Source organism: Perca flavescens, chromosome 7 (genome assembly GCF_004354835.1).
Source record: "Perca flavescens isolate YP-PL-M2 chromosome 7, PFLA_1.0, whole genome shotgun sequence".
Classification (NCBI taxonomy): Eukaryota; Metazoa; Chordata; class Actinopteri; order Perciformes; family Percidae; genus Perca; species Perca flavescens.
Window position 1 is genome coordinate 6319320 of NC_041337.1, and position 14993 is coordinate 6334312.

A 14993-nucleotide genomic window follows, 5' to 3' on the forward strand; every position below is an offset into this window, starting at 1 on the left:
TTTTTTTTTTTTTGGTATTTTAAGGCAGGGACTTTGTGTACTTGGCAGTTATGTGATCTGACTTTCTCTTGTCGTCTTTTTCTCCTCTGTGACTGCGTTTAGGTTTGCCACCACCCAGACTGCCAAGACCTGAATAACAAAAGCCCCCTTCACCTGTGCGAGTCATGTGACTCACACAGCCACTCGGAGAACACAGACAACATGCACTTTGACCGGCACCCTCGATTTGACTTACAACCTCAAGGTAAACTAAACACTTTGTTTCTTTATTTGGGTACCCCCCCCACACACACACACACACACACACACACACACACACACACAGTGATGTCATACCCATTGCATCATCACAGGATCTTACTGTGTAAATATCAAATACACTGAATGTTTATTGCTGTCTAAATGAGGCAAACACTGTCATATATGAAATTGTCAAGTCAACTTTTTTGTCGATTCTGCAATATGTGCCAGACATAAAGAGGAATCGAAAATACATTCATCTTCAACCCGAAGTACAGGAGATAAAAGATGAGTAATGTATACAATACAATAAATACATTCTAAATGTGCAATATTAAGGCAAAAATCAAACAGTATAGAAATCAAAACAAAAAAGGCAACATATGTGTCAAGCCATTCTGAATGAAGTATTGTGGTGCTGCAGAGACGTCACGGCCTACAAATCCTATCCTACAGGCTATTTAATTTTAATATTTTTCAACGAAAATGAGGATAATGATACAAAAATGATCATTCCCTCCAGTATCGTGAATCCTATCGCAATCGCATTATCAGTCAAAATAATCGCAGTTCGATATCTTCCTAATATCGTGCAGCCTTAGTTAAACTCCTGTTGTGATGGTTATTAAAGGATCTGTTCATCCAAATAATAATAACAATAAACATATTTCTCACTTACCTTGAGTCCTAACTAAGCCAGAAAATCAATCCGTTACTATTTAGTTTCACCGCATTCATTCAACCTGACATTGTGTTCACGTTTGCCAATTTCTTGTGTTGGTAGCAGGTGACATATGCATCCTGTTGACCTCGTTTTTAGTCGACTTGGAGGCTGAAGTAGCGCTTTTTTAGCACAAAGACATTTTACAGTTCAGGAGCTGTCTCTGCTTACAACCTGTGCAGCCGATCTCACCCACACCTCTATTTCTCATGGATATAGCAGAGAGATGAAGTTGTCATTCTCATAATCCTGCCTACAAAGCTTCCCCCCCCCCAACCGGCAAAACTGCCCTCAGTGGGCACAGTGCCTGACCTTTCAAATTGCTGTTAAATCATAGATGTGGACAGCGATTCAGAGGCCTGAAACAATGCAGACTAAGTTCCTGAGATTTCGGCCTCCTCCCAAATACAACGGAGGTATATTGAATTTTGATAGTGGTGCTCACAGCATTGGAAAAAAAAAAATATATAATCCGGTTACTCGGAAAAAAAAAACAACTTTTTCATTGGAACAAAGTTCTACCGTGAAGTTAAAACTATCCAGATGCAGGTGGTTTCAAAGTCTGACACTGTGGGCCCCCAGGCTACAACTTATCTTTTAGCCAATATTATACTTTGATACTCACGAAAAACGTTAAAACGTGAGGATTCTCAGGCGAGTTCTGGAGTTACAAGGAACAGCTTTATGGACATATATCAGAGATAGTGGTCACAATATGAGGACAACACGCATACTGATTCTGGAAAGGGATGATAGTGTGGAACTGTTGAATTTTTTTTGTATTGCATACATTCATGCCAGTTCCGGACTGCATATATCAATTCATGTTCATAGTAAAATGTTGGCCCCTCCAGTTGGGGAACAAACCAAACAGAGAGGAAACTATTTTCAAACTGCAATTACGCAACACGCAGACTCCGAAATTCCCCACAGAACCAGAGAGTTTGCATATTGAGGCTGTGAAACAGGTTGCTGTCAGTCAGCTGTGTGGTAGCCTACTTCTAAAAATGTAAACGGAATGCCTTCTTTTACTCGATTTGCCATATTCTACGATGGCCAAGGAACTTTTTTTTTGCAGGTTTTTGTAGGGCTTTATGTGGACCAAACTGTAAGCGAGAAGGCTAAATGAGACTAGCAATAATACAATCAAAACTATTTGACTTTTTTTCCATGAAATACAAGCATGTCAATAAACTACACGCTTGGCCCTTGATGTGATTCTCCCTTTCCAGTGTGGCCTTAGTGAAATTGAGTTTGACACCCCTGCTCTACAGTAGAGATTGAAAGATTGATAGTAACGTTTGCCGCAGTTGTGATCCAACAGAAGGGTTGACTGCTGTGTTTCCTTGACTTTCAGCCTCCATCCTGGCTCGGAACGTGTCCACGCGCTCCTGTCCCCCGCGCACCAGCCCCCCCTCCGACCTGGAGGAAGAGGACGAGGGGAGCAATGAGTGCGGGTCGGTAACCCTTCCGTTGCAGTGTGCATGTATTCCTGGCTGTCAGTAGAGCTCTTGTCTTTTTCACACTGGAGGATAAATTACAGCCATGAAATGCGTGTGTGTCTCCTGACAGTTTTATCACTTCTTTTTTTACGTCTCCATGGTCACATTAAGCAGTTCCTCATATGTTGGATATGTTAAAAGGTATGATAATGATGTGTGTGTGTGTGTGTGTGTGTGTGTGTAACTGTTTTTGCAGGGAGCATAAAACAGGGGGGATGAAGTTGAAAAAGAAGCCACGGAGACGACACACTGATGTAAGTAATCATACAGATACAGGGGCTGCAGGACCCCTCCCCCCTCCCCCCCAGACTTCCTGGAAGGAGTCTACAGCTTTTTCGACGGAAATGTTAGTGTATTTGTGTTGTGTAACAGTATTTGAAAATGAGAAAAAAAAAGTGTGGCACACTCTGGCTCCATATGCATATCTCTATATATTCTAACAACGTTTTGTCCCTAAGGCCTTCTTCAAATCAACCCCTGGGTGTGCGTTACTTTGCTATATCCTATGGGTTGACAGTATTTGTCACTTGTTTTGTGACTCCCGAGTTATTTGTAGAGCCGTACGTTTTGACAAATGGTGCGCGATACAAGCAAAGAGTTGTGCAACCCAAAAGCAGCCATCCTTCTTCCATGCAACACTGATATAACAGAATGTTATCTCCCATGCTGCTGTGTGTCTGAGTCAGGCAGCGTAGTGAGAAGGAGCCCCCCCCACCCGCCCCTCTCCCCCTGTGGATCTGCTGAGAGCACACATACAGCCCGAGCCCGGGGCGGGCCCCACCTGTGTAAACTAACAGTGCGTCTGTTCCCCCTGCAGGACCCCAGTAAGGAGTGCTTCAGCCTTAAGTTTGATCTCAGCGTGGACATAAACACAGAAATTGTACCTGCGATGAAAAAGAAAACCTTGAGGTAAGAGAAGGAGGACACATAAAACTTTTGACATGAACCATTAGGCCTGGGGCGATCTGCTTTCTTGATACATGGGTGGCGATGGCTATTTGTATCGCGATTTTCATTTGTTGCGATTCTAGAAGCATTGTGATACGATTAGTTTTGAGTATTGCGATTTCCTTTTCCTTCTTTTAACACAAACAAAAGTTGAATAATACACTTCTGGAGACAATATATCATGAGACATTTCTAAAAACTAATTGTTCATCACAAATCAGTCAGTCAGTCTGACCTTTTACTTCATTTTTAAAGAAGAACATAACATGAGTTTCTGCATTTTTGCTCTGTTTTGCTAGAAACTGATATAATGTAGTCGCCCATTTTACAAATTGTTGCAAAAAAAAAAAAATCACAATACATACATGAATCGATTTTCTTTTCTTTTTCTTTTTTTTTTTTTTTTTTTTTAACCAGAGAGATTCTAGGTCCAGTGTTTGAGAGGAACGGCATTGAGCTGTCCCGCGTCGACGTGTTCGTGGATCAGTCCAACACGCCGCTGTCCCTCAACTTCGAGGCCTACCATTTCGGAGGACGCTACCTGAAAGTCAAAGGTAAAAAAATAAATAAAAACAACACACACACTAGAGCAGGGCTGATAATGTTGAAAAGCTAGGAAGATGGGAAAGTAGCATCTCCTCGGGGCTGCGTCCAACCCCTCCCCCCGCCCCCGGGGCTCCGCCCACACACAGACCGCTGTATCGCTGCTCCAGAGCAGAGCGGAGAAAGGACGTGTTTATGACCGTGTCGTGTAGAGCTGGGCAATATATCGATATTATATCGATATCGTGATATGAGAGTAGATATCGTCTTAGATTTTGGATATCGTGATATGGCATAAGTGTTGTCTTTTCCTGGTTTTAAAGGCTGCATTACAGTAAAGTGATGTCATCTTCTGAACTTACCAGACTGTTGTAACTGTTCTATTATTTGCCTTTACCCACTTAGTCATTATATCCACATTACTGATGATTATTTATCAAAAATCTCATTGGGTAAATATTTTGTGAAGGCACCAATAGTCAACACTACAATATTGTTGCAGTATCGATATCGAGATATTTGGTCAAAAATATCGTGATATTTGATTTTCTCCATATCGCCCTGCCCTAGTGTCATGTCACTCTTATGTAGATACCTTCAAGTGAAGTGTAACCCTAATATTATCACATATATATATATATATATATATATATATATATATATATATATATATATATATATATATATATATATATATATATATATATATATAATAAATATAATAAATATAAAAGTGTACATTGGAAATAGCTCCCAACCCTGCCTTTAAGATTCCCAATCTTAATAACGCAGGAGCAGCAGGATTACCTTGCTAGCTTTCTTTCCCATGATGCCTCAGTGGAAACTGGGGGATGGTGCCTCTGCTCTGAGATCTCTGCAGTTCCACTTGCTTGCTACACTTGTTTGTGGATCAAAGGCCCATTTAAGCCTTCCATAAAAGAGATCCAGTGCCACGACTAATTGCTATTCTTTTGAAAGTGTCCCCCTCCTGAGGCATACCTCTTGACCACAGTCTGAGGTTATATGAAACGCAGAGGTCGAGGGCCAACGCGCCACAGCTGTTCAGGCACGTGGTCGGACGGCTTAAGAGGTTTTCATGAAGACGATGACTGAGAATTTATATTCTGTTCAGCATTCAGCAGCTAATGAGACAGATATTAACTCCTCTGGAGTTATTGGAGACCAAAAACAGACTTAAATCCATCAGGTGGACAGAAACACTGCTCAGGATGAATTATAATGTTGCTCTGCATCGGCTGGATGTGTAAATAGAATAACCGTTTGATAACAAGTTTGCCATATCAATGTCAGTTTTGTGTCAATAACTTGTTTCTGCTGCCCCATATGTGGCCACAGAAATATTTTATTATATGTTTAAATAAACTAACTTTCTGTCATATTTGCTGAAACTGGCCCTATGTTCCAGTAGAACTAAACAAAGCAGGTATTAAAAAAAGAAATCAGACTCCTCTGGCACCACCTACAGCCTGTAGTGTGATTTGCAAAAATCCACCAATCCCTGTTCAGATGCACCAATCAGGGCCAGTGTCAATCACTGCTCATGCACACGCATTCATTCATTCACACGCTCAGGAGACCGTTTTGGGCTTTAGTGGAAAGGGGGGAGGGACTGAGAAGTTGTCGACGTTCAAACAAAAAGTCCTGGATCTTCGCAATCCTACCTATGGCACCTTTAAGTCCACATTTGTCCCGTTTTGGTTGGTATTATTTCCTCGTGTTACTTATTGGAGCCTATTAAAGGAATAAACCTTCAAGAAAAAAACAGCGAGCGTGGCTCAGAGCAAAACAGAAGAGTGAACTGGAAAACAAAGCATTTTCTGGACATTTTGACCATATTGATAAATCATACAGATCATAATTAAATAATGGTATGAGGGCTGTGCAAGTATTTTTTTTTATTTTTATTTTTTTAAACAATATTCCCTTTTCCCCAGACTGCTTAAGCTCTCTGTGTTTATTTTATTCAGCGCGACTAGGTGACGAGCTGAAGGTGGAGCAGGGTGTGAAGGACTTGCGCTCGCTCAGTCTTCCCAACATGAAGCCCTGCGGCAGCCAGAGCCCCTACATCCTCACCCCAGGCAGCGAGAAGGTGGAGCATGGATCCCTGGGACGCAACGAAAGCGTGGACCTGCTGGTGAGTGTCATGTGGCCGGACAGGACAGTGGATATATTATTGTTCATTGTTTATTCAGGATCCTCATTAGTCATCACCGTAGTAAAGACTATTCTTCCTGGGGTTCAACACAAGACAAAGATAAACAAATATTATAAACCAACATACATATTGCTATATCGGAACAGTGAAAACCTCTTGAATTTGATAAAACAAAAAGGCATTACATTTATTATGTGACCCCGCCAGCTCACAACTGTCTCTCCGACTCATCAAACCAAAATACACCACCCCTTTTAAACCACACGCAAACACAGACACACCCAGTGACTCGCACTGTTTTTGCCACACCCTTTACTTTCCATAACTTCACCTCCTCTTTCTTCACTCCCATGATGCTTTGGGCCAGAGTAGTATCTCACGGTAATCCCACCATGACCTCATCGTATTGCATTACCTTTGTCTGCCCAGCACAACCCTGGGAATGTATTTTTGGGATTTCCGCTTCAGTCTTCTGCCAGCTGTGTGTGTGTGTGTGTATCTTTGTGTGCACGTGCATGCCAGCCTGCGAGGTGCTGCCAAATGAAACCCTCGAGTCTTATATGCTGGCGATGAGTTCACTCAGAAACACTCTGTGCCACTTCAGCACTTCCTGCAGCTACAGGAAGTGGTTGTTTTGTTACCGATGAGGGACGCCGAGAGGCTGGCTCAGGCCTGCAGGATCCTGATCCACTCGGCAGACAGTCATCGGGTTCATGTCGTGGCACATAATAACTCCGGGACACGGCCAGTTGTTGGCTCTTAAAGGTGATGATGCTGTCTTTCCGCATCGCCTCTTTGGATTAGTTTTTAGCAATAAGACACGTTGGCCATTCTTGATCCCTACAGCTGCAACCAACAATTATTTTTGATTATTGCTTTATCTGTTGATTATTTATTTCAATTAGTGAAAAAAATGCCCTTCACCCATTCCCAGAGCCCAAAGTGACACATAGAGTATTTGCAATGCCCCGCCCACCTTAGTTACTTTTGATATACAGTAGTGCATTTTCAGGCTATATACAAACTGGACATTTTCATTTTTTTTTTTTTAAGCGTTTGGAAAGTCCACTCAAGCGTTTTAGCTGGTAGCAGAACTAATCTTCATCCATATTCATAGTCAGTGTTTGGTGTATACGTACGTGATGGCGGTTCTCTGTTCCTCTTTTAAAATGATTGCGCCGTCGATATCTCCTATAACAGACGCGATGGCAGCCATCTTTATTGTAAACAAATTATGTTACTGTCCATCATCTGTCCATCATCGTATAAAGCCGGCCCTGACAATTTGATTGGACCGAACAGCTCTGGTTTCGAGCATAGTTTCTCCACAATGGATCAAGTCCAGACCAGACTTCCCGACCTCAAATGTTGTGTCCGGGGCTAGGTTCTGCTGGCATCCAGGCTAGTGTAACCCTACGTGCAGGCAGAAATCCTCATTCATGCTTTCATAACGTCCAGTTTGGACTACTGCAATGGAGTCCTGTCTGGGGTCACCAGCAAAACTCTAGACAGGCTCCAGTATGTCCAAAACTTTGCCGCCAGGGTCCTCACCACACACCTGCCAAGACCTGGCAGCACATCACCCCAACCCTCATCCACCTTCACTGGCTCCCAGTTAAGTCCCGCATCACGTATAAAATCCTCCTTCTCACCTAAAAATCCCTCCATGCCCCTGGCCCCACAGTACCGCTCCGACCTCCTCCATCCATACACCCCCACCCCGAAACCTGCGGTCCTCAGACGCCGGCCTGCTCTCCATTCCCCACACCGGACCCCACACCCTGTTTACAAGAGCCTACAACCTCCCTTAGCTTAGCCACAGTAACTCTGTAAAGTGTCCTTGTTTCATGAAAGGCATTTTATAAACAAAAGTTGTTATTATCATTATTATTGCCTAACCGATAAGACTGACTGACTGACTTGCGTTGTTGTTGTTACCAAAGCTCTCTGTTTGGGTGTGAAAAAAATATTTTTTTTCTTCAAGTCTATATATTTTCCAACGCACCTACACAGAAGAATTGTTAGATGTGCAAATTGTGTCTCCCTCTTCTTCGACTTATGATTGGACAATCGCTGTTTAGGGGAGAGGAGTATCGAACAGAACGATAGCTTGTTTCGTCGGTCTGAAACCCAAAGAGATTCAATTTTCAGAGAGAATAGTGGCTCTATTTCCAACAGCTTCAGTACAGCTACAGGCTTATGGGCTCACTGGGATGGCTTGCTCTACAACGGTAACACAATTTTCAACAGTTGAATATTTTATAATAAATATCATAGATGAACGATTGACATTACTCCCTCTGCATGACAGCACTGTCACTGAAGAGGAGCTGAGCAAAGTGGTTGCTTAGCAACATCGGGTCCCGTAGGAACAGCGATTTGTGTCGGGCACAGTAATATTTACATGAACAGTTGTATTGTCACCGGCGTGCATTATTGCCAGATGTTGAACAGCTGCTCCAACTTGAATCACCATAATGCCGTCATCCACGGGCCCCCTATGGTAGCACGAGTGCGTACGTTTACATACTACCGATAGAAAGTCTGGCTCCATTCCATATTGGATCACATCCTGGACACGTGAACACTATTCTTTGTGCTGCGATGTTTGCATCACTGCTGCTGCTGTGTGCATGCACGCGGTGATCATCTCTTTAGATTACACTTGATTAAAACTCTTGTGTGGACACATCATTGGAAAAAAAAAATAAAAATGATGAGAACCACTGCCTTAACCTAAAGTATAAGTGCCAATCTCTTTGTGATAAACTGCCCCAAACTGTAGTTTTCGTTCGGGAAGCGTCTTCTCATTTTTGGCGTTCGCTCAGGTTTAGGCTTTGAGCTTGTGAGCTGCTGCTCTGATACGTGCTTGAAACAAGTCACTGGTTGGTAAACACCCTTGAGACAAGTCTAGACCTTCCACCTTCCAGGTGAGTTTAATTGCGTGTGTGTGTATGTGCGCACACTGTAAACGGACTTGTTGATGTCATTGTTGCTTTGGGCAAAGAAACAGGTATAGGCTCGGTCAAAGCATTTTACTGCCATCTGTGGCAGGAAGTCACTAAGGTTACTCATCAAAGGAGACATAACACTGGAGGTTGCTGAGGAAAGCAGAGTTTTAGTCATACAGTATCTGACCTCCTGCTGCTGGGTGGAATTTGTCGTATTTTATTTTATTTGTGCCTTAAAACTACCGACACTGTGATTCCTTTCAAGGGATTTTGCCAGAGAATAACAATGTAGCCCCACTGCACTATGCTAATGTTTGTCAGGTTTATTGACTGTAATGTGGAGTGAGTGATGCTAGTGATAAGTACAGTCCTCAGGGGGGCAGTGGTGTGCTGCTTTTGATGCTCTGATGGAGGCTCCTGCATCTGTTGGATATCTGTGAGCATACATTGAGCTTTCTGACTGTTAGTGTTGTCTTCACCGTTGCACTCTGCGCTGTAGCTGTATGGAGTTACAAAAGATGTTTCCGTGGAGCTAAAACAATCCGTCTATTTATCGATTAGTCTGCAGAAAATGGGACTTCACTTGGATGTTTGAGCTTCACTGTGCAGAATGGTGGCCGTGCAGTTTGATGCCAGAAGGCTGTTTTTATCTGCTGAAGGGGGAACGTTTCTGGGCGCTCGCCATACTGTCTATGGCGCTCACCTTAAATCTAAAGCTGAAGACGAAGATGTACGTGCAGGATTTTGTGACAGCCAATCATGGTCCTGTATACAACTTACACATGTGTGATGTGGAAACTTGAAGTGTATACACTGAGAATGAACTTTTTAGTGAAAGTAGGAGACGACCGGCAGTTAAACTTTTGCAATCAACAGGTTTTGCATATTCATTAAGTCTGGATTCAACAATGAGAGGGAAGATGCAATTTTTGAAAGATTTTTTTTTTCTTTTTTTTTTTTTTTTTTTTTTAGTGGAAAAATATATTGGACACAAAATATTTTTTTTCAAAGCAGTGCATTTTTTTAGGTCTTAAAACATGTCCGGAAAGGATCTTTTAAGCAAAAAAATCCCTGGTTTGAACTTCTTAACTGTCAACATTTACCCTTTCTTTTATTATAGTAAATATATAAATGTATTATTATAGTAAACTACTAATATATTTGGATGTTTGACTGCTGGTCGGGCAAAACAATGAATATGAATATGTCATATTGGACTCTTTGAAATTGTGACAGGCATTTGTCACTATTTTCTGATATTTTGTAGGCCAACGTTAGTTAATGGAGAAAGTATTCAGAGTTGTCGGAAAATAAAAAGGAATCGTGAGTTGCTGCCCCACATGTTTCTGTCTTTGTGAAAGTATTTGAGAATGACTCGTACATTATTACACTGTCAGAGTCTCCTGCTGCCATAGGGCTCATGCTCACCGAAGTCTATTGGCTACTTTTGTCTTTAACAGACTCGACAGCAGAGCCCCGGTGATCCGTGTTGGGTGCCAGCCCATATTTTATGAAAGCTATTTGGAGGACAAAAGCTCTACTTGGACATGTGGGCACCGAGTGCGGTCTTTGAGTTTCTATGGCAGCAGCTTTGGCACTCGCCATTAAACGCATGCGTGGCTGCTTTTTATGGAATCAAGGGCTTTGCTCAAAGAACTCCAGATATTTGCCTAGTGACCGGATTCATGGCCTGGCATGGCAGCGGCTTGTGCCAGGCTTTAGAGGAAACGCAGCCAAGTCCTGTCCTTTTCTGTATAGAGTTACTCTTTTGTTTCAACGGGGGTATTTCAAGTTTTTTTATTGCGTGCATGTTATATTTTATAGGCTCTGGCAGGCTCTGTGATAGGCTGCTGAGAGATTTGATGATCCAAATTGATTAGCTTCGGCCAAGCTTTGTGATTGGTCGAGGACGCATTCCAACCTTGCTGATAGTTTCCACAATGCACCGCTTCCCCTTACAATGCCAGCAGTCTATCAATTGACCTAAAAACAAGTTCAGCTTTTAACCTGCATGGCTCAGTGTGCAATTAGAAAAACACATTTATGACCTTAAAATAATAAAAAGAAGTCCACATCCTGTATTTGACATTGTTGAGTGGATGAGATCCACATTCATCCGGGGAATCATGTTTTGCTGCAGTGTTCATTTTAACCAAAATCTGTAAGTCGGGATCCCCCTTCTGTTTACGCTGTAGTAGCTGTGACTCATTTTAACTGTTGAAGTCATTTATCCCCGGGGGTCAGGGCTCAGGATGTTTTAGGTCCACATGCAGAGCAATATGACGTCAGGTTGGAGCAAAAATAAAACTTTATACACAGGGGACTTAAACAAATATCTGAATTGCTGTTACAGTATTACAGCGGTTTCCTTTTTCCTGAGAACAGAAACTGCAGGTTTTACAGTCATCATAAAGATAACTCAACCGTCTGGGACTTTGTGTTTTTCAGTAGGCACATACAGTATATTGACCCTCGCTCTCTGACAGCTTTTATATATAACACGCGACTATCAGTTGCCATAGCACGCCAACTCTGGCGCTCTGTCTCTGAATCCAGTTAAATACATAAAACCCATGCAACAGGGTACACTTAGAGTAAGATGATTTGATCCAGAGATTGGCCAGGATCACATTACAGTTTGCAGATGGATGCTTCTGGCTTTCCCAGGGAGTTAATGTCAGGTAATGGATCCTCCATATGTTTCATCAGAAGTCCCATAACGCACTCCTCCATCACAGAAAGGGAAAGCCTTCAATTGAGCAGACCTCAATACTTGTGTGGTACCAACTGAAATGTGTCTTTAAGTGTTTATGCACCACAAAGAAGCCATTGAATATCTAGTCAGATTTGTAATCTTTTTGACCTATATTCTGATTAGATAGTTCCTATTATCTACCAACCTATCGATCAAGATTTTGCCAATTTTCTTTAAGATATATATTATATTAGATACTGTATTGTGTTTGACATTTGAGTAATGTGGCTTCTTTAAAAAAAAAATAAAGCTGTATTTACGCATAAGAAAGGTATTTTGCTGTCCTTCCTGAAACTCTGATGTCGTATCCTCAATGACTTGTTAAATGACTTAAAGCTGTGTAAGAATTTCTCCCATCTAGCGGTGAAATTGTACATGACAACCAACTGAATATTAACTTTCTAGCCCCTCCCATTCCGAGCGTGTTTTAACTCCTACGGTGGCCGAACCCGAAATTAGCTCTTAGCATCTCCATCATTTACATGCAGCTGTTCTAGCCACTCCAGCATTACCAACTTTGGTCTTGTTGCTTTGCCTGTCGTGTTGTCGTTTTAATTCTCTTTTTCGCTTCCCTGAGATTATTCAATCTCCCCTGGCAATCGTCACGGTGCGGGTTCCACTGAGTGAAAAAAACGCGAAAGGCGGAGGTATGTCCCTCTTTGGCTAATGCATTTTAAAGATGGAGGCGCAACATGGCGGCCGCCATTCGAGCGACTCGCTCATATGTATTCTGAATGATTCTGAATGGCAGATTCTACGCTTACGAGAATACTTTGATTAGTTGGTGGAAGTAATTACACATGAATTTGTGAAAGAACAAAGGTTTTTTTTGCTAAGAATCAACTCCAAAAAATTACACAATGTAGGTTTAATAACTAGTTGTTTTTTTGCTTAGAGCTGAAATGATCAATTGATCAGACAATTGTCAATTTATTGTCCTTTTTAAAAACAAATACCCACCATTCTCAATTTCCATCTACTCGAATATGAGGATTTGCTGCTTTTCTTTGTCTTATGTGAAAGTAAACTGAATATTTTGGGGTTTTTTTTTAGGCTGGTTGTTGTTGAAGCAAGATATTTTGAGACGTCACTATTTCCTGACAATTTATAGATCAGACGATAAATCGATGAATCACAACAACAATCTGAATCCTTAGTTTCGGGCCGTACTGTGTGATGTTTTCACATTTGCCGAGGCTGCTGGCTTTGCCTCGGGCGTGGAAGAGTTTGTTACGTAATATACAGGAGAGGTTGATGTTGTTGTTTTTAGAATAGAAAAGGGCTCGGTGAAATACTGTCAAAGACAAAAGCTCCAAAAAAAGCCCTCGATGATAAAAGACGCTTATAATGAAGACAGCCAACGTTTCAGCTGAAGAGACAGTGAAAAGGAGTGGCAAGCGTCTCATCTTCTTACTGAGAAATGCACTGAACCCGAAACAGAGTGACACATGCTTTTTCTTCACCACCGAGGCACTGAGTCTGCGCTTTGAATTATATTGTATTCATGTATTAGAATTTGGCTCACACAATGCTCTCAGTGTGCTTTGTTTGGGAAGGCGGAAGACGTTTGGCAGAGGCAATTGTCATTATTTATTTCCTCTTTTTCAAACTGGGTCATACAGAATGTTTATCCCCCCCCCATCTGCATTACACGACTGTGGATGGTAATGCGTGGACATTGTTCCAAAGCCGGGCTATCGCGACCAACAACAGCCTCTTCTTCTCTCTACTATTTGGCCTCTCTGATAGCTCACACACACACAGAGCCACTTTGAATGACAATGGATGAATGAGCGGCAGTCACACGGGCCTTCATTGAACTGAAACATGAGGTGTTCCACACAACAGTCGGTGTAGTTTGTTAATAGAGTGACAAGTATCGGGGATTGAGTTGAGAAGGTCTTTGACATAAATGTTAGACTAAGAGTTTGCTTTCAAGTGGGCATGCAGTTTCATTTCATCCCTGGATCAGCGCTAGTGTGAAAAGTCAGAACTGACAGAAAACCCTTATTTAGTTTAATGAGAAAGTTGTAAAATAACAAGATGTTTCCATGCGAGTTATACCGTAATACAATATACAACTGTTTGTATATAAACTAGATTCATTTTAGTATAGCTGCAACGATTTGTCGTTTAAATCAGAGAATGAAGCTGCGACTGTTCAAGCAAAAAAATATTTCCCCATTTCAGCTTCTCCAATCTGATGATTTGCTGCATTTCTCCTTTTGATATTATTGTAAACTGAATATCGTAAGGGCTCTGGCTTGTTGGTCGGACAATACGTGACGTCTGAAGACATTTACTTGAGACTCCTGGGGAAACTGTGATTTGACGTTTTTCACTTGTTTTCATTTAATAACTGATCGTTATTGAAAATGCAGCTCGTGCTTGTGTTACTGTTCTAATATTAGGATAAATGAACACGTTTCTAATGAGTGGATCCAGCTTGTCCAGTCTCTCTGTGTGTGAAGAATTAAGATGACTCATATTTTGTTAGCACACAAATAATTATTAATGAGGTGCTGGGAGACTGTTATTTATTCCCCACATGGTGTGGGAGGAGCTACATGCTGAGAAGGCTGAAGAGGCGTGTGTGTGTGTGTGTGTGTGTGTGTGTGTGTGTGTGTGTGTGTGTGTGTGTGTGTAAAGACAAAGAGCTTCCCCTGATGCCTATGAAGGTGGAGATAACTGCAGGGTGAACACACACCTTTTCTACTACTTTATTTGTGTAAGCGTTGGCCTGCAGTACACACAGTATCTGCAGTGGAGTAGCTGCGATGCTTTTCGTCTGCGTTGTGATATCCTGGAAATGGATTCTTCTTAACTTTTGTAATTAGCTCTGAGCTTTGGCTTTTGTTTTTACTCAGACCTTCTTTTTTTTTTTTTTTTTTTTTGGGCCTTTTTGTATTGTTTAGTTCTGTGGAAACATGGTTCGTTTTGCTCGACTGTCATCGTGGCACAGCTGGGACCTGCTGCATGTGGACTCAGACATTCCCGAGTCCCCCCCCGCTGAAAGGAAAGCGACGCCGACTGACTGTCAGGTGAGACGTCTGCAGACACGTCTGTGTGCAGCGCTAGCGCCGCTGTTGTAGTTTGATAAAGTAGCGGCTCTTTGCTGCTTCTGTCGCCAGTAGCAGTCACGTTTTGGAGCTGCGAC

At 42.0% G+C, this 14993-nt stretch overlaps 1 protein-coding gene across 6 annotated transcripts in view; it reads left to right on the forward strand.

The window, feature by feature from the left end:
* The window catches only part of plekhg5b (pleckstrin homology domain containing, family G (with RhoGef domain) member 5b), an 88311-nt gene that overhangs the window by 54034 nt on the left and 19284 nt on the right, over positions 1 to 14993 (forward strand). For all 6 annotated transcript variants that reach the window (XM_028582176.1, XM_028582179.1, XM_028582177.1 and 3 more), the window contains 6 exons: positions 103 to 244; positions 2319 to 2418; positions 2660 to 2717; positions 3281 to 3372; positions 3829 to 3965; positions 5943 to 6109. In XM_028582176.1, coding sequence (XP_028437977.1) covers positions 103 to 244; positions 2319 to 2418; positions 2660 to 2717; positions 3281 to 3372; positions 3829 to 3965; positions 5943 to 6109 — 696 coding nt within the window. The remainder of the gene's footprint in view (positions 1 to 102; positions 245 to 2318; positions 2419 to 2659; positions 2718 to 3280; positions 3373 to 3828; positions 3966 to 5942; positions 6110 to 14993) is intronic.